At 35.4% G+C, this 26,545-nt stretch overlaps 2 protein-coding genes across 6 annotated transcripts in view; one reads left to right on the forward strand and one right to left on the reverse strand.

Moving 5' to 3' along the window:
- Window positions 1-2,542: 2,542 nt before the first annotated feature.
- The window catches only part of LOC149786356 (profilin-4-like), an 87,050-nt gene continuing 63,047 nt past the window's right edge, over window positions 2,543-26,545 (reverse strand). For 4 of the 5 annotated variants that reach the window (XM_089976783.1, XM_089976781.1, XM_089976784.1 and 1 more), the window contains 4 exons: window positions 19,986-20,114; window positions 14,430-14,564; window positions 7,590-7,695; window positions 2,543-5,870 (listed from right to left, as the gene is read on the reverse strand). In XM_089976783.1, coding sequence (XP_089832909.1) covers window positions 5,842-5,870; window positions 7,590-7,695; window positions 14,430-14,564; window positions 19,986-20,114 — 399 coding nt within the window. In that variant the 3' untranslated portion in view covers window positions 2,543-5,841. Of the gene's footprint in view, window positions 5,871-7,589; window positions 7,696-14,429; window positions 14,565-19,985; window positions 20,115-25,035; window positions 25,301-26,545 lie in introns of those variants that run through there. The other variant, XM_089976779.1, reaches the window with a different exon arrangement.
- Window positions 25,977-26,545, forward strand: part of LOC149786357 (protein FAM228B-like) — a 116,103-nt gene continuing 115,534 nt past the window's right edge. Inside the window, exon 1 of the mRNA XM_089976767.1 lies at window positions 25,977-25,992. The gene's annotated coding sequence lies outside the window, so the exon portion shown is untranslated. The remainder of the gene's footprint in view (window positions 25,993-26,545) is intronic.

The following is a 26,545-nucleotide window of genomic DNA, read 5'->3' on the forward strand; positions in this document are numbered from 1 at the left end:
TGGTCATACCATTTTAAATTATTATCAGTGGCAACACCTACAAGCTTTTTATGCTTCACTTTTTTTAACTGATACTTGCTTATTGTAATTGATAATTTCAGGTTCCCAAAGGTTTTAGGATGTCCCCAAAATCATATCTTTTGTTTTACCTTTTTTTAATTACTATTTTCTTTTGTTGCGCCCAACTTTGAACTCTAATAAGGTCCTAGTTTAATCTTGTTTGGTTAACTTTACTGTATCAGAACTAGATGTGTACAATGTTGCATCATCTGCAAACAAATCTGTATCGGTGGATTCAATATTTAATGGAAGATTGTTTACATAATAAGAAAAAGGATATGGCCCAAAACAGAGCCCTGAGGGACTCCAAAATGAATAGTGCAATAATGACATTGGTATTACTGGTGCAGCTATTTTAGGAATCCATGAACCAATGCCTTCCAGTCCTGAGGATTTATTATTGCACGTGTCAGAAATCTCAGTTTCACTAACACCCAAAAATATTTATCATTAGGAATTTCTGCTCATATAAATGTAAGAAGGGGCATCAACATCAACTGTGGTGTTAGTCAGGTTCTGAATATAAAGACTGTAGAAGCTAATCATCAAAAATATCTTGTAGTTATGTTGCTATGTCATCATTTAGCAACTCAGGGGTGGGGAGAACAACTTGTTGGATGGGTTCATCTCCTATAGATGCTTCTACGATGCCCTGTTTCTTCCTTTGTCTCATCAATCAGTAACATAGCTTTATTTCTCCATTTTCTTTAGTTTTCCATGCCTTTTTTTCTTCTTGTGAAATCTGTCCTGTAGGTGCCTAACCTTATTGATCTCAGAGGAGAGCCACTTAGGTGTAAGTTATTGTTGAACCTTTTTGCTTTAATTGGCACATGCTTGTCCATGACTGTACTTTTTAATTAATACCATGTGCCTAAGGTAGTTTTGTCATCAGTTAAATTGCTCAGTGGATGGATTTGCAAATTAAATCATTTAACAATGTTTCCTCATCAATCCACCTGCTAACATTTATTTAAAGTGTACAGGTCTATTCTTTTTATTTATAAAAAGTAAATGTAAAAATTAAGGTTTTATTTTATTGTGTACTTACAAAAACTATTTGCAGAATGAAGTCACAAATTGAAGTCCAAGTTTGTTGTTGTTGTTGTTGTTGTTGTTGTAGGGTTTAATGCCATTTTTCAGCACACAATAGGCTATACATGGCGGCCAGTATTAATGGTGGAGGAAGAACCCGGGAAATCCGTGGAAAGAACCACTGACCCTCGAGAAGCTACTGGCAAGCTTTCTCACATACCCACATTGGCCAAATCCGAGACTTGAACCCACACAGGCAGAGGTGAGATGGCAGTGATTCATAATGGACAGCACTTTAGACCACTCAGCCACCCTAGTATTGGTTTCCTTGTTTGAATAAGCAGTAATTGGAACTGTGGTCCACTCAAACATTCTTTTCACACCAAAATATCTTTAATTATCATATTTGGGTTTCAATCCTCTAATCACACAAAATCATAGCTTTGTGCAAGTTTAGAGTAGAATCACAACATAGTATACTCTGACAATGATAGGACATTATGATCTATTTAGTATACTGTAACAAAAATAGGACATTATGACCTATTTAGTATACTGTAACAAGAATAGAACATTATGATCTACTTAGTATACTGTAACAAGAATAGGACATTATGATATACTTAGTATACTGTAACAAGATTAGGACATTATTATCTACTTAGTATACTGTAACAAGAATAGGACATTATGATCTACTTAGTATACTGTAACAAGAATAGGACATTATGATCTATTTAGTATACTCTGACAATAATAGGACATTATGATCTATTTAGTATACTGTAACAAGAATAGGACATTATGACCTATTTAGTATACTGTAACAAGAATAGGACATTATTATCTACTTATAATACTGTAACAAGAACAGGACATTATGATCTACTTAGTATACTGTAACAAGAATAGGACATTATGACCTATTTAGAATACTGTAACAAGAATAGGACATTATGACCTATTTAGTATACTGTAACAAGAATAGGACATTATGATCTATTTAGTATACTGTAACAAGAATAGGACATTATGATCTATTCAGTATACTGTAACAAGAATAGGACATTATTATCTACTTAATATACTGTAACAAGAACAGGACATTATGACCTATTTAGTATACTGTAACAAGAACAGGACATTATGACCTATTTAGTATACTGTAACAAGAATAGGACATTATGATCTATTTAGTATACTGTAACAAGAATAGGACATTATGATCTACTTAGTATACTGTAACAAGAATAGGACATTTTATGACCATTTAGTATACTGTAACAAGAATAGGACATTATTATCTATGTAATGTGAATTCTATTCAGCATGAAAAAGGTTGGCATGAAAAGATGTCTGAAAGAAGCAACAAACTGGAAAAAGAAAAAAAAAGATGGGTAAAGTATGTTCATTAGTTGTCTTTGGTGGCAATGACTTCAAAAAGAATAAGTACAATAAGAACAGTTTATTTACACAACAACATTTAGAGAAAAAAGTACAGAAGTATGTACCAACACTAGAACATGAACATATTTCTATCAGTCAAAAAATACAACTGATAAAAATAAAGTTTGAAGGACGGAATGTAGCAAAAAAAATAATATTACCCATTTTGACTACTTCTGCAGCAACAAGAATTCACATCAGAATCATATAATTTCCAGGACAGGTCATTGTATCCATTAACATATTTCCCCATTTATCATGTACATCTAATCACAAACAGCATACACCCAGATAAGCTGTAGGATAATGCATTTACAGAAAAGGAACAAAGCTGTTTGATTGAATGCCACTGCATAATGCATTTAGAGCACTGGGACTAAGCTGTTTTAATCGATGCATTGGATAATGCATTTGGAGCATAGGGACTAAGCTGTTTTAATCGATGCATTGGATAATGCATTTGGAGCATAGGGACTAAGCTGTTTTAATCGATGCATTGGATAATGCATTTGGAGCATAGGGACTAAGCTGTTTTAATCGATGCATTGGATAATGCATTTGGAGCATAGGGACTAAGCTGTTTTAATCGATGCATTGTTGGATAATGCATTTGGAGCATAGGGACTAAGCTGTTTTAATCGATGCATTGGATAATGCATTTGGAGCATAGGGACTAAGCTGTTTTAATCGATGCATTGTTGGATAATGCATTTGGAGCATAGGGACTAAGCTGTTTTAATCGATGCATTGGATAATGCATTTGGAGCATAGGGACTAAGCTGTTTTAATCGATGCATTGTTGGATAATGCATTTGGAGCATAGGGACTAAGCTGTTTTAATCGATGCATTGGATAATGCATTTGGAGCATAGGGACTAAGCTGTTTTAATCGATGCATTGGATAATGCATTTGGAGCATAGGGACTAAGCTGTTTTAATCGATGCATTGGATAATGCATTTGGAGCATAGGGACTAAGCTGTTTTAATCGATGCATTGTTGGATAATGCATTTGGAGCATAGGGACTAAGCTGTTTTAATCGATGCATTGGATAATGCATTTGGAGCATAGGGACTAAGCTGTTTTAATCGATGCATTGTTGGATAATGCATTTGGAGCATAGGGACTAAGCTGTTTTAATCGATGCATTGGATAATGCATTTGGAGCATAGGGACTAAGCTGTTTTAATCGATGCATTGGATAATGCATTTGGAGCATAGGGACTAAGCTGTTTTAATCGATGCATTGTTGGATAATGCATTTGGAGCATAGGGACTAAGATGTTTTATTGAACATTGTTGGATAATGCATTTGGAGCATAGGGACTAAGCTGTTTTAATCGATGCATTGTTGGATAATGCATTTGGAGCATAGGGACTAAGCTGTTTTAATCGATGCATTGTTGGATAATGCATGAACAGAACATGGACTAAGCTGTCTGATTGAATACTGTTAGATAGTGCATTTATAGAACAGGAACTAGACTGGTAGAATGCTGTTGGATAATGCATTTACAGAATAGGGATCAAAATTTGATTGAATGTCATTTCATTATGCATTCAGAGAATAGGGACAACATTGTTTGATTGAATGCTGTTGGATAACACATTTACAAAACATGGACAGCTGTTCGACTGAATACTGTTGGATAAAGCATGTAAAGGATAGGAGCTAAACTGCTTTATTGAATATTGCTGGATAATGCATTTACAAAATGGGGACTAAGCTGTTTGATTGATTGCCATTGGATAATGCGCTTGAAGAATGGGAACTAAGCTAACTCACTGAAATCAAAAGTAAAACTGAGCAGCATATAGTACTTTGCCAGGGTATTATGGGATAGACAATCTGCGTCTATGCTGTATAGAGTTGTTAATGGAGAATTATCACATGATAACTGCATTAGTTAGATTAATATACCAACCATCTCTAAATATGTCTGTATGTAACACATATAATATCACCTCATGATGAAATGGCATTATAAAGTCCAGTCAGGTAAAGATGTAATGGCCTCCAAGTGTATATTTCAAGGTCATTCCACTTCATACTTTTTGCGGTTTTGTCAAACAAAAGTTGTGTTTTGTCAAATAAAAGCAATGTTTTGCTAAATAAAAGTAGCATTTTTGTCAAACAAAAGTTGTGTTTTGTCAAATAAAAGCAATGTTTTGCTAAATAAAAGTAGCATTTTTGTCAAATACAGGTAGTGTTTCTTTTCAAATAAAATTAGTGTTTTGTCAAATAAAAGCTGTGTTTGTGTCAAGTAATAAATAGAACCTAACATGTATGCTCATTTAAAATAAAATTGATAAAATTAAACAGAATTGATAAAACTCTTTGAATAATTTCAACCTTTAGCTTGCCAAGGCTTGCTACACTTAAGTAAGATTTTGTAGATGTGGCATATACTGGATATACCCACTTTTAGATGTGGTATAAACTGGATATACCCACTTTTTGATGTGATATATACTGGATATACCCACTTTTAGATGTGGTATATACTGGCTATACCCACTTGTATATGTGGTATATACTGGATATACCCACTTTTAGATGTGATATATACTGGATATACCCACTTTTAGATGTGGTATATACTGGATACACCCACTTGTAGTTGTGGTATATACTGTATATACCCACTTGTAGCTGTGGTATATACTGGCTATACCCACTTGTAGATGTGTTATATGCTGGATATACCCACTTGTAGTAGGTGGTATATACTGGATATACCCACTTGTAGATGTGGTATATACTGGATATACCACTTTTTGATGTGGTATATATTGGATATACCCACTTGTAAGTTGGTTCCAAAAGCAAACTGCACATACCCTGATTTGCAGTGACATAATGCAATGGCAGATTGGGATCTATGCACTTTTCATAGACTAATCAGCAGAACAAAATAACACTGACATCATCCTGTACATATACAACAAATGATCAGGGTCTATGTTGTTCACAGTTGGACCTGACTTATAAGTCAGTATAACAAGGTACACGTAATTTAACATTCGGATGCAGACTGGTATGTAATTATCCATTTTGTTAATTCTTTCTAATATATACCAATCAGGATTCCATTCATTCTTTTTAAAACTGCAGTACTAAATTTGTTTTATGTTTGAATTCACAGGGCTATGTGTTTTCATCAAATTGCTGAGTAGTCAATTCCAACTGAGATCAGATTTGGAATCCAGGTGTAGATCCAGATTCTGAATTGATGCAATGAATAACAACAGGTGGTCACATTAAATGAAAATGCATTATGACCAAGAAGGTAAACTAAAGCACTATTTTCCTTTCTCCTTGAAGTATTCCGCTGAAAGATAAAAAAGTATAATAATAATAATAATACTAATAATAATAATAATATGAAGAATGAATGGATAAAAAGAAAAACCTGATTAATAATTAAAATTGAACACAAAGCATGGACACCAGAAAGATTCAAAAGGACATCTATACCAATTAATGGACATAACTCCAAAAACTATGGTCCTTCATCTATTGATTATGCAACTCATTTGTGGTCTTTTTAAACAAAGACTCATAACAAATTAGGTTGTTCTCAAATATAAAATATGGTTGCTAAATGTTTCAGAAACCATTTAAAAAGTCATTCAAAGGTCCCTTCTCAAATAAAAAATATGATTGCTAATTGTTTCACAAGCCATTTAAAAAGTCATTCAAGGATCATAACTCTGAAAATGTGGCCAAATCTGCTATTCTAAAAGTAAAATATGCTAAATTCTTATGACATTTGAGATCGTTTGTTCATGTCAAATTATGTTGAAATAAAATAAGATCTGCTAAATTATTAAGTCATATGAGATCATTTATTCATGGCACATTAAGCTGAAATAAAATAAACACGATGTTCAAATGGTATCAGAATGTGTGCTCCCTGTCCGTCAAGGGCCATAACTCTGTAATAAATTATATAAATTCACTAATCAAGAAACTCATTAAAATTATCGAACAGCCGATGCTTTAATTCAAATCTGGTAAATCAAATGCATAATGTGAAAGATAGCATTCATAAACTACAAGAATTGTAGGCTGTTATGATTCAGTTAGAGGGTCATACCTTTAATAAATACAGATAAAATGTGCTCGATGTGGAATTCATCAGTCTCTGTTTATTGGGATAAAGCTTAAAATTTTAGGTCACTTAGCATAAATCAAATACAAGTGGATGCTACAGTGTTCACAAGCTTATGTGTGGATGAACTGAACATCAGATGTATAGAGTGATGGATGGACCATGAAATTTGCTATGCCTCGTTTCCTAAGGGGTGGGGGACAATAATCATGTGAAATACTTTTGAATGATAAAAGTATTTCCAGGTAATTAGGTAATTATTTAATGGCATTTAAATAGCTCTGAATGTATCCTCCTTATTCTATTTTGCCATTGTCATAGTAGAACATTGTTATCTATTAGAAACTTTGTATGTAAATGGTTCTAAATAAATGACATTCCTAATACATTTTCTACCAGCCATAAAAACGAGTAATAATGTAAAATTTGACACATAATTACCTAGTATGAAAACAGATGATTACCTAGTCAACCAAACAGAAAAATGAGTTATAATGTGAAATTATGATGACAAATGATTACCTAGTATGAAAACAGATGATCACCTAGTATGAAGACAAATGATTACCTAGTATGAAAGCAGATGATTATATAGTGTGATGACAAATGATTACCTAGTATGAAAGCAGATGATTATCTAGTGTGATGACAAATGATTACCTAGTATGAAAGCAGATGATTATATAGTGTGATGACAAATGATTACCTAGTATGAAAGCAGATGATTATATAGTGTGATGACAAATGATTACCTAGTATGAAAACAGATGATTACCTAGTATGAACACAAATGATTGCCTAGTATGAAAGCAGATGATTAACTAGTGTAATGACAAATGATTACCTAGTATGAAAGCAGATGATTATGTAGTATGAAGACAAATGATTACCTAGTCTGAAAGCAGATGATTATCTAGAGTGATGACAAATGATTACCTAATTTTTCTACTGCCTCTACACATACACTGGGATACATGTTTTCTGTGTAGGTTGCTATTATCAACATTGTTTGAGTTTTCACCAAAATTAGCCCTCGGTTATCCTGCAAGAGAAAAAGATTCAAACAAAAGTTTTCCCCATAGAAAAAAGATTGAAATCTTTGGCTCACAGGAAAACAGAAAACAGAAATGGAACTTTTTTTGGCTTGTAACTGATTATGAATTATAACACCAAAAAATGTATTTGTCAACAGTGCTTGAAATTTTTTTTTCAGACCCAGGTCCATGGCAAGTGGCTCTACAAACAAAATCACTTTCCCTGACTCAAAATCCACTTTCCGACAGGGTCATGCATTTTCAGACATGGGTCCAGTGCAAGTGGCCTTAAAAAGTCTCTTTCTCTCACTCAAAATCCACTTGTCAAACTGGGCCATATTTTCTACTATTATTTTAACACAAAGTTGAAACTGCTATAGTTTAAGAAACAATATTTATATATTAACTAATTTTTCTGTGTGTATTTACCTTGCAAACTAAGGTACTTCAGAAAATGTGTGCATGATGTTGTTTACTGTCTACAGAGGTTTTGATTTGATTTATTTCATTAAATGCAATAATGTCTTCAGATCCTTACAGATACTTAGTAGTTTGGCTTTCTGAATGCTGCAAAAAGTCTCCAAGTTTCTAATAAAAGTTGAAAACTGAAATGAAGTCAGAGGCATTGGCCCATTTTAAATTAATTAGCTTCAAGTTTAGTAATTAGTTCATGTTGAAGGACTGGGGGGAGGGGCAAAATTACATAAAACACTCTTTCCAAATATCATTAGAACCAGCTACGAATTCTTTGAATGAAATGGACTAAAATATGATGTAGTAATCTTCATTCTTCTGGGGTGAAAACACTGTATTGGAGTCTTTTAGAAGTGACTAATCCTTCGAGTTTAGTCAAATTGTCAAATAATCACATAGGTGCTGCTTAATATATTTAACCAGTGATGCATTATCCAGCCAATGTCAGCATGGGGCTGCTGTGTTTATTATTCATGTAGGACAAGTGTATGCTAATTATGGGTAACCAATGAAATATAAAGAACAGAAATAGTATTGTTCCCCATTCATTGGTAACATGCTTTGCTTTATACTCAAAGTTTATACCTTGTGATGTAATTCAGCAGACAATCCTCATCAGGAGGAAGAATTTACTAATGAAAATCCAGCTGGGGGTTCAATATTCATAATTTACAAGTGTCTTTTAAAACCTTTAAAATGAAAATGCCACATTTCGCTGGCATATTCAAGGTCGGTTTCAGTCAAATTAGACAATACTTTTTTGTTTTGAAAAGCTGGATGGGCAGTTTACATAGATTATTTTAGGTGTGATCATTATACATGCTTGATATATATTTTATGTTAATATTAACAAACATCTTTTCACTATGGGTAATTTGATTTTTCTTATTTACCATACTGGATGGCTGCAGCTGTTTGACACAAACTTTCTATGCATTTTCATGTAAAACATCATCTGCTTATTGATAAAAATTAACATTACCATTTTTATGTTAACTGATGTTTACTCTTCATTCCTGAAAAAACCTCAACTAAAAAAAGGAAACAAATATATGTAACTTTCTTAAGCAAGTCTGTTGTGAAAATTGATAATTAAGTAGTGAATGTACAGTAAAACCTTGGATTGCAAGAATAATTTGTTCCTGAAATGTGTTTGTAATCCAAAGCACTCGTATATCAAAGCGATTTTCCCCATAAGAAATAATGGAAACTCAGATGATACGTTGCACAACCCAAAAATGTTCATATAAAAATGATTAATACAAAATACCTTTTTATATTTTTATTATTTAAATTTAATCGTGGCTGGTGTGAGGGAGATGAGAGAGAGAGGAGAGGAGGCAGAGGAGGTTTATTGTGTAGGACAACTTTCACTATCACTAACAGAATCACTGCTATCTGTTGGCTCACTGGAATCTTTTTCTTTTTGTGCGACTTTAACAAGGAACCTATTCAATGACACTTGCTTTTGCCTCCTTTTGAGGATTTTGTGGAAATGTAACATTGCATTGTCGTTAAACAGATTCATCACACACTGACTGAGACCAAGCTTGGGAGATGATTACCCACAATCCCGCAGCGAGAGAGAGAAGAACCATTGGCTCAGTTGTGATCACGTGATGCTCAGCAGACAAAGAGTACACGTACACTCGTATTGCAAGACCTCGCTTGTTTATCAAGTTCAAATTTATTAAAAAATTTTGCTCGTCTTGCAAAACACTCACAGACCAAGATGCTCGCAATCCAAGGTTTTACTGTATGTTGATACATTCTATGCATCCTCTGATGTGACTGGCAAAAGAAAATAATGTACTCCATAGTGTTTGATACACTGTATATCAAACGGTAAACAGCTCACAGTCTTGTCTACACACTATATACCAGAACGTATTAAGTAGTACAGCAGACTGATTCATCATTATAACATAGTTCATGAGAGTCATAAAAGTACACCACTGCATTCTGCGAAACTGCTGTTTTCACGGGGTACCAATTTTTTTAATTCTGAATCCCATTTATTAAACGAAAGTTAAATTATATGTATCATGCACTTCATTATAAGGTCGTCTAGGCAGTATGTGACATCCTCTCAAATGAGAGGGAGGAAATGGCAAGATGGGATAAAGACTTTCCAAAAGTACTGAACTGAGCAGACCCACTGGCCTTTGTTCCAGAATTCAAAGAAGACCTTGACATCAGTCTGGAGGACATCACTGGGATCAAAGTCATATAAGCCTTGATATCCCTCATAAATGGGAAAGCTCCTGGCAAGGACAGCATCTACCCAGAAATGATATAGTCAAAAGATAAAGAAACTCCAAACATCCTCATCGATATATTCCAAAAGATATGGGATAGCAATGAGACTCCCACAGAATGGAAAACTGGAGTCATTATCAAGTACTGAAATGGGTGACCTTGAGGACTGTAACAAATAGACATCACCCTCCTATCCCTCACCAGCAAGGTCTGTATCAGCTTCAGAGACTTTAAAAAGGCTTTTGACATATTTTACCATTATTCCCTCTGGAAATTGCTCCAGTTTTACAGTATCCCACCAAAAATTGTAAACATCATCAATGTTCTGTGGCAAGAATTCAGTGTAAAGACATCTGTAATAATCATCTCAAAGAATGCTTCAGCATCAACAAAAGCATGAAACAAGGCTGCATCCTTGCACCTTTCTTATTCATCTTTGCCACTGACCAGCTGATCCAAAAGACAACTGTGGATGGTAAGAAAGGACTTAACTGGACTTTCACTTCATCACTGGCAGACACTGACTATGCCAGTGACATTGGACAGTTTCCAAGTTGGCATTTAGTTATAGAAAAGATCAACTCAGTAAGACATCCATAAAGACAGGACTGAAAGTGAAGAGCAAGAAAACCAAATTAATGAGAGGAAAGACCATAAAACCAATGATCCTTTCATGTGAATAATAAGCAAACTGTACACATATAGAAACTCAAAGAGATAAGCAGCACCCAGAATAAGCAAAGCATATCAAACCTTTGGTATGCTGAAACACAAGGAAGTCCAAACAATTTGGATGCAAACCTAGCTGAGGATTTACTCAAGCAGTGTCATCAGTGTGCTAATATACAGCTTCAGTGCTGGAAGTTACCATCAAGAACAGCAAAAAAGCTTGAAATCTTCCCAAACAAGGGTCTGTAGAAAGATTCTTCACATCTTCTGGCCAAACAGGATCTAAAATAAAGACATTAATCAAAGGACAAAATCAATGTCTCTTGTTCAGATTGTGAAGAAATGAAGATGGTGATGGCTGGAGCTGAATGTCACTGGATTGCATCACACAGGACAGCCTTCCACTGGACCCTGGATGGAAGACAAATATGGGGTTTGCCTAAAATGACTTGGAGGAGACTATAGAGAAAGATATTAAGGAATGCAGCATGAAATGGAACACCATCACATATAGGGCTGGAGACCATCAGCAGTGATGCTCTCTAGCTGAAGTATTATTTGTCACCTGAGGGATGAGTGAGAGTGAGTAGGCAGTATACTCAGTGGCTCCCACAGACAGTTTTACAGTGATGCACGGTACATCCCAAGCAAGTCTGTGACACTAAATACACCATCCCATCATCATAATGTCCTTCATTATGACAAGGTTCCTTAATATGGTCATGGATCCCATTTCACTGAGTAGTAAGTAAAATTATATATACAGTAGGAACTGTCTTGAAAAACCACCCTTTTTCAAGAGAATCATGATCTCTCAAGACAGGTGGTCTCTCATGACAAGTCATAACAATATAGTGTATAATCAATAAATCTGTGTACTGAGAATCTGGTCTCTCAGGACAGGTGGTTTCACACAGCAATGGTATTTCAAGACACATTTTAATGTATTATTATATCATTACAAGGTGGTCTCACACTAAAGGCTTCTCATGTATCTCCCTAATCTGAATTCATTATAATTTACTATAGTGAAATCATGCTACAGCTTGATGATCAGGGTCCAGAAGATGCCATGGTGCTATGTACCATATCATGCTATTGCCAGACAAGTCAGTTAACTAAAGAAAGCATCGAGTGTGTATCCTTTTAGCTATACAAGAGAGAGAAAAAGACAAGCTGACAACTAGGTCTTTACAATAAGTACCTCCAACAAGACAAGATCTTTTCCATTCTGTCCACAGTAACCTTGACAAACCCTATGTCTGTGAGAAAATTCATCTCCATGAAGACAAAATCTTGAGATGGATTGAGCTCTGATTTCTCTAAGTTATGGCTTTCCTTACTGAGGATGTGGTCTCGATCTTAAATGGCTTCTCCAGCAGAAATCTGATTAGGGAGGAAAGGTCAACAATTAGCTGATACTTTCCCCATTCTTGGAAACCAGGAAAATCCAGAAATAGAAGACCAGAGATTGCTCTTTCAACACCCGCTCTACTGTACCTTTCTGAGGAAGGGAACGGACCTCTTCCTTTAATCTGGCCAAACTTAAATGGCAGAAGCAAATGGGGAACCTTACTTGATGAGGGAGATCCTAAAACCAAAGCTGATAATCATCTATTATGATAGAAAGGACCCAACCGTAGACTATTATGCCTAATCAAGCTCGTAAAAAGAAGTTTAGTCTGGCACCAGTGGGAACCAATGGTAGAGGTATGGTCTGCAGGAGAGGGAGTTAGTCCTTAAAGCTGTCCAGCTTTGTCCTTAGGAAAGGTGGAAGGCCCTGTGAACATATTCTCTGGGCCTTTGTGGTGCACCCTTCTAGGGCTTATCTGCTAAGGGGGAACTCTAAAAGTGGGTTTTAGCTTTGACTAGGGTTGCAATGCTTTAAAGAATTCTGCCAGTGGGGTCAGGATGGTTCCACTTATTGTCTAGTCATGAAGAGCCAGAAGCTGATGAAAGGGACCAGTGTTGATAGTCTTTCAAATACTGATTATCAACAGAAGAGATGAGCCCTCCAAAAGAGAATCTCAGCTTCCAGGGGTGCAGCCCTTAGAAGGTTCTTATGGTATTCTTGTAAGACCTTGGAAGTGTACAGTGCCATGTGTCGGTGTGGAGAAGCTCTGCTAAAAAAGGTCATGCACAAGGACAATGCATGCCAAGAAGGTTTTGGCACTGCTTTCAACAAACGGTGGAGAGCCATTGACAACAGAGATTGCTCTCTTAGCCGATGAAAAGAGGTCAGAATGAGACTGGTCACAAATGACCTAGTCTTTTCTACTAAGAATTCCAGTGTTTCCACTGGAAGAAGAGCCCAAATTTCCATAAAAATACCAATTTTAGTTTCTTCATATTTGATTAAAGGAATCAGAGGATGTTTGATTAAAATAATCTGTTTTGATTTAATTAAAGAAGTCAGTGGATGTTTGATTGAAGGAATCAGTGGATATTTGACTGAAGGAATCAACAGATATTTGATTAAAGGAATCAGTAGATCTTTGACTGAAGGAATCAGTGGAGGTTTGATTAAAGGAATCAGTGGATCTTTGATTAAAGGAATTAGTGGATCTTCGATTAAAGAAATCAATGGTGGTTTGGTTAAAGAAATCAGTGGAGGTTTAATTAAAGAAATCAGTGGAGGTTTGGCTAAAGAAATCAGTGGAGGTTTGATTAAAGAAATCAGTGGCAGTTTGGTTAAAGAAATCAGTGGAGGTTTCATTCTAAAATACTAATTACCCTTGTGCTATACTATGTTTCCAATTAATTGCTGGAAAAAAATTTAAGAACCTGCAAACTCAACAGAGTAAACACTCCACTTGTAGTCATGTACACACTCACCGCAAGTATAAAGCACCATACAAGTGTTATTCTATTTCCTCTTGGTTTACTAATGACAACTTGTACAAGATCCATTTCACATCTGCATTTCATGAATCACTGATATTTCAAGCAAAATACTTGACAGAGTGCATATTCTACAAGTGGCCAGGATGTATGCAATCTCATTAAGTGTAACATTGCATTATCTACCATATATACTTAATTATCAGTTGGGGCCAACTGCAAAACAACACAGACCATATTCTGCCATTGCATAGCATGCTGGCAGATAGGGCTATTGCTGTTTGTTCTAGTGATTAGTCTTAACAAACTGCATAGAATAAGATCTTACAGCATATTATTTGATGGCAGATCTATGTCCATGCAGTTTGCATTTGGCTCAAGTTTATAAGACAGTATATATGGTACTTAAGTTTGAGACAAACTATATTAGTATGACAGTGTTTAAGAACTAATTGTCCGCTATGGTGAGTCAGTAATGTGCATCATTGTCCATACTCACACATTTGCCATATATAGAGTTTTTATCAGCCCTGACACACTTGTATTGTCTATCATCAAAGTAGATGCCTTCCTCTCGTGTCTGTGGAGGGTTCTTGAATGCATCCAGCAGCATCAATACCTGATCTTGGTAGAGCTGTAATGATATATATATAATTGATTCATAAAAGAAACAGCTCCTTTATTGATTGATTCCATTTATTGATCATAATTGTTGTTACAAATTTGCAGGAATTTTACAATTTCATTTCAAACCAATACAGTCATGAAAGATTATCTTTTATCATATGGGTATGTAATCTTTTTCAGTTTATTGGTATACCAATCCAACCTATGGTATATCGAGAATTCATTTATGTTGAAAGATGTAATATTTTTGTGGTTTTTCACACCAAAGGTGATATTTTTTTTGTTTTGGGTTTAATGTAAATTTTCAGTGCATGATAGGCTTTACATAGTGACTGGTATAACAAGTTGAGGAAGGATTTGGGAAAAACCCAGCAAGAACCAGTGACCCACAGGAAGTTACTGACAAGCTTTCCTACACACTACATCTGCTGAACTGAACCACATGGACATAGGTGAGATGGCAGTCATCCTTAAAGGCAAGTGCTTTAGAGCAATAGGTCACCCAGGACCCCAATATTTTAGCTGATAATAAATCTACAGACAATCACCTCCTAAGCAAGATGCTGGGTATGCTCTGAATGTCCGGCCCACCCTCAAGATTTTATAAGATCAAGTTGTCTGCTTGTACCAAGTAACACTGTTCTGTTGCCAGAAAATGGCCACATACAAATCTGTAACAGTGAGGTTAGTCTTGAATGTGCATGGACATATGGATGTATAGAGAAATGGATGTATACAAGGACAGACAGACGTACAGACTGTGATCATACTCTGAGCTTCCACTAATGTCAACTTGACAGCATTCACAACAATTACAATTTCTTTGGAATATCTGAAAATAAGCATTCCATGATTAATCAATTCCCAGTAATACACTTTCTTTGAGATATCAATCTAATTACACTGTGAACAATTATCTTTCTTGGTCTGGCTGCTAGGTGTGTAGGCTAGGCCAATTACCCAAACTGTTCATGCTGACATATACCAGTAATTAATACTTCCCTATAGAATCTGATTCCATTTATAAACTTTTTTGTAAACTGGAGATATTGAGAGACAGGTTTTTGAAAGTGCTTTTTAGTTCTGTGAATATTTATTCTAAACATTATGCAGGGAAAATATTATACTTTAACTTAAATAAAGTGTCTAAATTAATCATATGTAACAAGGAAGTTATTCTGCCTACCTATTGGTAATGTTAAACTGTATATTAGATATAAAAGCAGTGTGACACGACTTCCACCATCCTCCTTACTGGTAATGTTAAACTGTATATTAGATATAAAAGCAGTGTGACATGACTTCCACCATCCTCCTTACTGGTAATGTTAAACTGTATATTAGATATAAAAGCAGTGTGACACGACTTCCACCATCCTCCTTATTGGTAATGTTAAATGTATATTAGATATAAAAGCATTATGACACGACTTCCACCATCCTCCTTACTGGTAATGTTAAACTGTATATTAGATATAAAAGCAGTGTGACAAGACTTCCACCATCCTCCTTATTGGTAATGTTAAGCTGTATATTAGATATAAAAGCAGTGTGACACAACTTCCACCATCCTCCTTACTGGTAATGTTAAACTGTATATTAGATATAAAAGCAGTGTGACACAACTTCTACCATCCTCCTTATTGGTAATGTTAAGATGTATATTAGATATAAAAGCAGTGTGACACAACTTCCACCATCCTCCTTATTGGTAATGTTAAACTGTATATTAGGTATAAAAGCAGTATGACAGGACTTCCACCATCCTACACCTACCAATACCTGAATCCACACTTACCATGTGTACTCACTTATAAGACAAGTCCAACTACAAACTGCACAGATCCAGATCTGCTGTCACATAATACACTGGCAAATCTGGGTCTGTAGAGTTTGTTAGGAATAATCAGTACAATCAACAACATAGACCCTGATCTGCAGGTGCATTATACTAAGGCAGATCAGCATCTTTGTTGTGTGCAGTTTGACTTGACTTATAAGTGAGTACATATGGTACTAAAACTGTTACCAAAACTGAATGATACTATCCACAAAGAAGCACAGTGCATTGGTGTATCCAGAAGTGAATAGATGAAGGTATGATTCCATATAAAGTTGTGCAAAAAATTATATCAAGATGCACGGTCTTGTAAACACCCATTAATATATTGATACACAATGGTGCACAACAGGTAGGTAAAATATATGAAGTAATTGATAGAAAGAGAAATAAAAAATTCTGTTTAGATTTGACAAATTGCTGCTGAAGCAATTGACTGACATGGGAAGTACTTGTGTTTGAACCACACCAGAAAAAATGATGAAAATCACCAAGCTCCACTGACCTACCACCAGCTACCATGCCCATTGTTGTTTTAAAGCTGGGCTATGTGGAAATCATTCACACCTGGGGTGCAAACTTTGTTAAACTCTGAGGCAATGTGGATTACTAATAGTCTGCATCTGGGTGGCTTTCACACCATAAAAAATGTACAATATTAAAAACTGTTAACCTTCACTAACTTGCATGTTATTCATTTTTGATTAAATTTCAATTATCAACTAAAATTTATCATCTTAAAAATTACTGAAATTTGTCCCAATACATCATATATGCAAAGAAACTGACATCATGGTGCCCAAATTACTAATTCTGAGGATCACAGAAATAAACAATGTTTATTAACTTTACAATTAAAAAAATATTTTATCAACATTTCATTTTACAAAGAGCTTTTAATGACTCTTATTATCAATAATAAAATTTACAAGTCTCTACAAATGACAGTAACAATTTCTCTTTTCAAAACTATTTCCATATTTGCTTGTTTACAACTTACCATATTTACGCATTTATAAACTGAGTCAAATGGCAAACAACAAAGATCCTGATTTGCCATAACATAATGCAACTGCAGATCTGGGTCTATGTTGTTTGTTCGACTGATTACTCCAAACAACTGCACAGACCCAGATCTGCCAGCACATTATGGTACAGTAGATCTGGGTCTGTGCAGTTTACAGCTGGACTTAACTTATAAGAGAGTACATAAGGTATGTGAGGAGCCAAGGCCGCTCAGTTGTTAGCATGTCAGACTAAGGATTGAAAGGGTGTGGTTTTAGTCCAATTATTAGGTCAGCCAGGGTCAGCTACCATGGTGTATCCTTGGGCAAGACTCTTCAATGGCGCTTGTACTTTTTACCTCTGTTAAACGTCACACGCAGTGATATCAGTTTCTAAAAATAGCCATTTGGACAAGGCGAACCGGCGTAATGGCATTCAGTGTTCTCATCCATGTTATTGTTCTTATTATTGTTCTTACTGTAATCTATGAACCAGCATTACATTTTGTTAATCTGAATATGGATGTGCATTCCAATATTTAGTTACAGTGGTGCTTAAGCCTGCAGACTGTCTAAAACATACAGTCAATTTTGATGAATCTTTCTAGAAAAGTATAATAAACAAAGTGCTTGCATTTCATCACTGATAAATAGACCCTGAATATTTTGAGATGAAAATTCCAATAGAACTGCCAGCCCCCCCCCATGTTTAAAAACAATGCATCACTGTTTGTTTTTGTTTGTTTTGTTTGTTTCTTTCTTTGTTTTTGTGTGGTGGTATGCATTAGTGATTTTGCTTACCTTTTCTGATTCTGATGTGTTAATTGGTAACAAAGTTAATAAAAGAGAGAAAATTTATATGTTTATCTCAATGTCTGTTTTACAAACAAATCATAATTTTGAATGACTGTCACATTTGCCTGCCCGTGATTACGTAAGTCAGGAACAAAGGAATGGGTTAGCGCAATGAGTATGTTGACCCTGCACTGTTACGGCAATTTTGTTTGTACAAGAACCCCCCGTTAGGTGTTAACCCTCGTATATAGATGTTAGAAGCTTTGTTCTAAGAACAAAGGATCCTCAACGCTATTGTAAATCTCCCCACTTTATTGTTTCTATAAGAATGTGTGTGTTTTTCAATGTGCACGAATGTGTGACCAAAGATGTAGATAACCTTGATCTGATTGATTGATTGTTGATTTAGGGTGAGCGAGATGGCTAACACAAATGCTAACGTCCTTGTGTTTTTCGTAGGAAGCTTTTGGGGACAGAGTAGTCAAGTCCCGAGTCTCAGAGAGACAGGATAGAAGTAGGTGGAGAACAAGCTCCGTTGAAGGAGAAATAGAGAATAGAAGTAGGCGGGGAACAAACCTCGTTGAAGGAGAAAGAGAGAAAGAAAAGGAGGAGGAGAAAAGAAGACAAAAGGGGAAGAGGACAGGAAGAATCGGAGAACGCCGGAAGGAGGAAAGCAATTGGCGTAGTAAACACAGATGAGTACAAACCAAATACAGGGAAGAGCCATCTCACACTAAAATCACGTGATGAAATAGGTTGTCACATGGTCGAGAGGAAGTAGATTGGTTGCGAAATTAATATGGTTTAATTTGTATTAAATTGTTATTCTTTTGGTTTTCACCTTTGTGTTCTTAATAATTTAATTGTCGGTATTGCTGACTGGGGGCTCGGAGCTTTACCTCTCTCTATCACTAATTTCACTTCCTACAAAAACGAGCCAGGGTGGGAATTCCACAGTAATTCAAATAAATATTGGGAGCACCCCACCCCAACGCATAACAGTGAGTCACATAGAACTTCACAATGACAGTTTAGAACATAAAAGAATTATGGTGTTGAAAAGAGCAGTACTGGTTGAGTATACATTTCCTTAATTAAAAGATATCTACATTTACGGTTTGTAGGGAGGTATAATTTTATACATGTGTTGATGGAAACAGCAATTCAAAAACTGCTGTCCCTGATGACGACAACCACCCTTAAAATGATATAAATTTTACACACAAAAACTAACTGAAAAGGAAACAAAGTAGATATAAATGAATATTATTGATATTATTGGTTTCAACACATTCATTTGGGACACACACACACACACACACATACACACACATATATATATATATATATATATTCCTTTAATGTGTACATACAAGAGTTTTACTAAGCATAGATTTGAAAACAATATGAAAGGATGACAAAGAAATAAAATGTACAAAGTTATTACAGTACACACTCATATATTATAGTTGAATATATCAAAACATTACATGGTGAGGGAAGTGCAAAAAGAGCAACTTTATTTTTGTCTATATGTCATGAATTACTACATGTTACTAAGCGTCTCCCGGCGCTTTGTCCGAAAACAATATGGCGGGAGCCAGGCACAGTAATGTCATGATCTATTTTTAGCACAAGGTAGATTTAAGTACAAGCGCCATTGTCTCAACACTAAATAACCTACTTGTGTTGCTGTGCCATGAAGCATCAAACCAAGTCAAACTACTTCTGTGACATGACCGTGCGACATATACATTGATCTTGATTACTGCCAATATGGCACTCTTACATTGAATCCAACAGAGCTGGCCCTGACAGAGCAATCCTTTCTACGGATAATGGCACACTGCTGAACGTGTTCTGTGGAGATCAGGGCATCATGGAGAAGATTCTGGAGCTGGTTCATCTTCACAGTATCCTGCAAAAGTGAACAGTGTGATATCAAAGACTCCACCAAAAAGGGGCTGACCACATATAAACGTGTGTGCAGACACCTGAAAGCAATCCTTCTCACAGTCCTATCTGGTCCACATTTTTGACCCCATTCAGGGTAGGAAAAGTTTCTACAGTATCTATTTCATACCTGTCCAGTCAATGCATGATAGACTTCAACCAATGATCTCAGATCTGGATCTTTTGAGAGAATCCAAATATTAGAATACTTTACTATATATGTCCAATATTATTTATTTCTAATTGTAGGTACCTTTTGCTACTGAATGTATTATACTACACACAGTAATGCACAGTCCAGCAGGCTGTACACTGTAAACATATATAGGCAAGACAACACATACAACAGATATAACATTTAAGTTTAACATAATACTGGCTACACTGACTATTGAACATTCAAGCATAAATACAAACAAAAAATTACAATACAGACAATAATATACAATCTTCACACAATTCATATGCGATGCAAATATCATCCATAATTATAAATTATTTACAATCCTTACCAGAATTAAGACTTCAATGTATTATTTACTTCTAATCCTCGTGAAAGATACACAAAATTAGATGTAGATATACATACTACAAGTGCTAAATACTGGAGAGAGTTTTGCAGTTGCTCTCCATGAAAACTTCTGGTAGATTGCATTGAGAGGAAGGAGGATAGGGCAGGTTTAGTAATGCGTGCCAACATGCAACACATGTGCTATCACATCTTTGCTAGCCAAGATTCCGATGTGATAACCATATCTACACCTTGGTGTATCGAGCAGAATTTTCTGTGCTTCGGGTCTGTGAATTTCATCAAAATTAAGTTGTTCAAATTTGAACACTGTTCCTACATGATTGAGACAAGGGGAGCACGCGACTGGAATGGAATGATAAATAAGCAATTTTCCAGTGCTGGTCCATGTTAGCACAAATATCTTTCACTCAAATACACCTGTAATGGCTTCCCTCTTTTATATAGTCATATTTTTGATGTTAAACTTCCAAAGTATCCTTTTTAGGTCAATTGCCTCCAACATTTTTGGCCAATGTACAATGCACCACTCTATTGGTTAGCTGGCATTGCATACTAAGGGAGGCAACTCATGAAATCCAATAAATGTTGCTAGGACAAAGCACCAATATATTTGTTTGATCAGCCAAGGCGAGATAGGGTTATCATATCGGAACATTGGCTAGCGAAGATGAACACATATATACTCTCTCTCACTTCACTGATACATGCTACACGAGATGTTCTCCACAAACGTATTATACTGTACCTGGAAACATATACTGGCAAGACAACACATGTAACAGATATAACATTTATGCTCAATATAACACTGGCTACATCTGGCATAAGAAACACTAAGCTACAAACAGCATACAGTACTCCCATTATAGTCTAAACAATCAGGATCTATGCAATTTTTCCATGGATTAGTAGTAGAAAACAAACATAAGCAAACATTATTGATCCATACTGCTCCGAAACAGCTGGGTTAAAACTATTTGCTTAAAATGAAAAGTAAAACATGCAAAATAAAGTATAATGCTAAAAAATATCAATGTTTATGATTTTTTGATTCAATTCAAAAGTAGAACAACAACCTAGACAGTATAATGCAAAAAACAAGATCAGGGTTTATGCTTTCGATTGTATTGAAAACTAGAATGAACAACACAGACAGAATGCACAAACAAACATCAGACTATGCTTTTGACTGTATTCAAAAGTAGAACAAAAAGCATGGACAGTATAACAGTATAATGTGAAAAAGATCAAGTACATATGCTTTCAGATTAAATTCAAAGTATAACAAACAGTATAGACCTATAATGCTAACACAAATCAGGGTTTATTGACAACATAGTCCCATGTTGATTCAATGGATCAGAGTTTGTTCATTTGGCTTGAAATGAAAAGTAGAACAACAACAACACTGATCTGTTGGTCCACTAAATGATGGCAGATCTGGGTTTGCATTTTCACATTAGGGTGTAAGTCTGCTTGTGTGTTTGTCTGGATTTAATGCCATTTTTCAGCACATGGCAGGCTATGTGTAGTGGCCAGTATATCTGGTCCAGTAAATACTCGGGGAAAACCCCAGGAAGACCTACTGACCCATGGGAAGAAACTGGCAAGCTTTCTCACATACCTATGTTAACTGAGCAGTGAAACTGTTCAGCTTGAGATTCCAGTCTATTACAGAGTCACAAGCAAACATTGAAACTTATTCTCAGCTGGGTTGGCATCAGCAATAAAGGCTTCCAGGTGCCTTGCCAAAGGGAGAGTTAGTTCTGACCATGGACAGAATTCAAACTCAAAACTTCCCAATCCTGATTCATGCTGAGTGCAAGCCACTAGGCCATATATACTACTGACACGTGTATTTCTATATTTTTGTAAATTATGTGTACATAATTCTGACTCTGTTTGACATGTTAACATATATATAACACAATCTATTTACACACTTATAAAATGGATACAACAGCAAACAACAAAGTCCCAGTTCTACCATTGAATTATCTATGCTGTCTGTGTTTGGATCTGACTTATATGGAAGTAAATATGGTAATATATACAACCACAAAATTTCCACTGGACTCCCAGTACAAACAGACCATATACTGTAGCAAATCTCCACTGGGCTCCCAATACAAACAGGTCATACACTGAAGCAAATTTCCACTGGACTCCCAATACAAACAGACCATATACTGTAGCAGATCTCCACTGGACTCCCAATACAAACAGGCCATATACTGTAGCAAATCTCCAGTGGACTCCCAATTCAAACAGGTCATATACTGAAGCAAATCTTCATTGGATGACTTCTGATACAAACAGGCCATATACAGTAGCACATCTCCATTGGACTCCCAATACAAACAGGCCCTGTACTGAAGCAAATCTCCACTGGACTCCCAATACAAACAGGCCATATACTGTAGCAAATCTCCAGTGGACTCCCAATACAAACAGGCCATATACTGAAGCAAATCTTCATTGGATGACTTCTGATACAAAACAGGCCATATACAGTAGCACATCTCCATTGGACTCCCAATACAAACAGGTCCTGTACTGAAGCAAATCTCCATTGGATGACTTCTGATACAAAAAGGCCATATACTGTAGCAAATTTCTATTGGACTCCCAATACAAACAGGCCATATACTGTAGCAAATCTCCACTGGATGACTTCTAATACAAACAGGCCATATACTGTGGCAAATCTCCATTGGATGACTTCTAATAAAAACAGGTCATATACTGTAACAAATCTCCATTGGATGACTTCTAATAAAAACAGGCCATATATTGCAGCAATTCTCCATTGGATGACTTCTAATAAAAACAGGCCATATACGGGTCATGAAAGCACATTTACTGATAAATTTACAAACTTATTTTAGATTTAAAACTTAACTGTAATATAGTTATAACAAAGTTTATTCAATCATGATTACTGAGTGATCTGCACATTAATTATGATTAAAATAAATGTACAAACCAAATTTATCAATTGCTATGGACTTTTCCAATGGCAGTTTGGCATTAGACTGTTAAGAGAGTTGATATTGGAGGGGGAATCAAAATAAGATCACGTGAACAAGAAGTCGTGTGCAGTTTCATTCATCTCCTGTATGGATGTTTAACTATGAATGGGATAGAGGAGTAATATACAATAAGTTTTATTAATAACTTTAACATGCAATATTTCTTCAAAATAATAATTTAGCATGATTATTGTATTATTTATTGTATCCAATTTAAGTAAAATAAATCTGAATGGACAGCCATGTTTCTACTGTCTTTTATGTGTATGAAGGAACATATTTTTATAAAAGAAGTATTATGTAAGAATTGAAATAAAAGAGACATTACAATACAAACAGGCCATATTGATCCCAAACCTCTAATGGACTCCCCTCTAATACAAACAGGCCATATTGATACCAAACTTCTATTGGACTCCCTTTGCTCAAATACAAAAGGGCCATATCAATACAAGATCTCTGCCAAATATAAACTGACCATGTTAATACTAAATCTCTTGCTAAATACAAACTGGCCATATCAAAACTAAATCTTTGCCTAATACAAACTGGCCATATCAAAACTAAATCTTTGCCTAATACAAACTGGCCATATCAAAACTAAATCTTTGCCTAATACAAACTGGCCATATGAACTCTAAATCTTTGCCTAATACAAACTGGCCATATCAACACAAAATCTTTGCCTAATACAAACTGGCCATATCAGTTCTAAATCTCTGCCTAATACAAACTGGCCATATGAATTCTAATCTATGCACTGGCCATATCAACACAAAATCTTTGCCTAATATAAACTGGCCATATCAATACAAAATCTCCTCTGCCTAATACAAACTGGCCACAAAATCTGTTTCTGCACTAAATGTTTGTGTTTGCTCACATCATGAAGTTTAACATATATCATTATTGCCTTTGATCTGCATTCTTGTAAAATTAAATAAAGAAGTGTGTGTGTAAAAAGTATTGTTTTTTCTTTAAATTTATTCTCTATGCAATCAGAGCACAGTGACTCTTTAAATTTATCCTCTATGCAATCAGAGCACAGTGACTCTTCTTTCACCACAAGCAGTTTGAGTAATTGCCTAGTTTGTATCCAGTACAACTTAATGGTGTACTAGTAGTACAAAATCTGTCCAAATTTATGTGATAAAACGTGTCTACATCTAAATAAAAACTGACCACATCTAACAAAACTGAATCTTGTGGGTTAGACAAAGTACATTTATTTGTCAAGCTAGTACATTTGCATGAGGAATAAAGTGCTTTGGCTCTACCATACTTGTTCTGAGTCAAGGATTATCACTATATCAACTCATTACCACAACATCCAATGAGGACAAAGAAGTTGCCCTTTTCCATCCCTCAGGGTCACTTGAGGCATTAGCACTTCTGATAGATGACATTTTGCTAAAATATATTTCTCAACTTTTATCCAATTTTTCTTCTTCTTTGTCTTCTTTTGAATGGTTTGTCAATGTCTCTGAATAAATAACTGCCGAATATACACTACAATTCTTGGTTCTAACACCATGTCACAAATTCCAATTAATTCCAAATAGGAATCTTTGAGTTACAAAATGTTTTAAGAGTAACATTAGCTGCTATTGGGGCAATGGGGTTGCCATTGTTGATGTTTACAGGCCAACACATGTATAACCAAAAGAATATATCTGCCTTTTTCAAAAGTCTTTGTAAATCGAGGATATCACTGACATTAGAAACAAAAACAGCTCTTCAAATGAATAGCTTTGAAAGGGGATTCTCGGCTCTTTGTGGGCCTTATCCTTCCAAATATGAGACCATCTCACTATTTCCCAATTATAGATTATATTCAATCATTTAGAAAGTTTATTATTAATCTAGGTGCATGTATCTTGATTGACACATGTCTTTAACAGTCTGGAGATGATGGCAAGTAATAAGCTCAATTTTCAAGTAAACCAAAGTTTATTTCCTTTAAGTATTAGGGCACTCTTGCTTAGCTGAGGACTGTTTTACATGTAAGCATTGAAAATCTCAAATGTCTTCAAGACATGGCTCATTGACTTGACACATAATGTGCAAAATCAACACTGGGTGAACAGCTTTGATTTATGCATTCTTAAGATTTGCCTGGAACAGTGGATTATCATCTTGAGATTTGCCTGGAACAGTGGATTATCATCTTGAGATTTGCCTGGAACAGTGGATTATCATCAGTACCAAATGCTACAGTATATCATTGCATGTAATTAGTTATATATTACATGCCGTCTACTTTCATGAAGCAAACAATGGTAAGTAAAATTTTGCTGCTGATATGCCTGAAAAAACTGTACATATTTTTCAATTTTGTGCATACAACATATAATCTGAGTTAAAATTTCATGCTGAATTCATATGGAATTTGTCAAATATCTATTTGCACTCAATTAAAAGTAACAAATCCAAACCCAACTGCTGTTACCAGGCACTATAGATAAGAATTTAAACAATTAGTATAATAAACATGATTCAGAAATGCTTTCTTTTCAAATAAACTTACTGCTTCTAAGTTGAGTCCAACTGCAAAATGCGCAGACCCAGATCTGCTGTCACAAAATGCGCTGGCAGATCTAGGTCTCTGCAGTTTTCTAGGAGTAATCAGAAGAACAAAAAACATAGACCCTGGTCAGCAGTTGCATTATGCTATGGCAGATCAGGATCATTTGTTGTTTGCAGTTTGACTCGTCTTATAAGTGAGTATACATGGTAATATTCTGTGATACGTACCCATGTCAAGCTTTGCTACAAATGTTGTCATGGATTCAAATAAAGTGGGTTGATACAATTACATCCTTTTTCAATTTT

This window comes from Sinohyriopsis cumingii, chromosome 12, assembly GCF_028554795.1.
Source record: "Sinohyriopsis cumingii isolate HCF-2022 chromosome 12, ASM2855479v2, whole genome shotgun sequence".
Lineage (NCBI taxonomy): Eukaryota > Metazoa > Mollusca > Bivalvia > Unionida > Unionidae > Sinohyriopsis > Sinohyriopsis cumingii.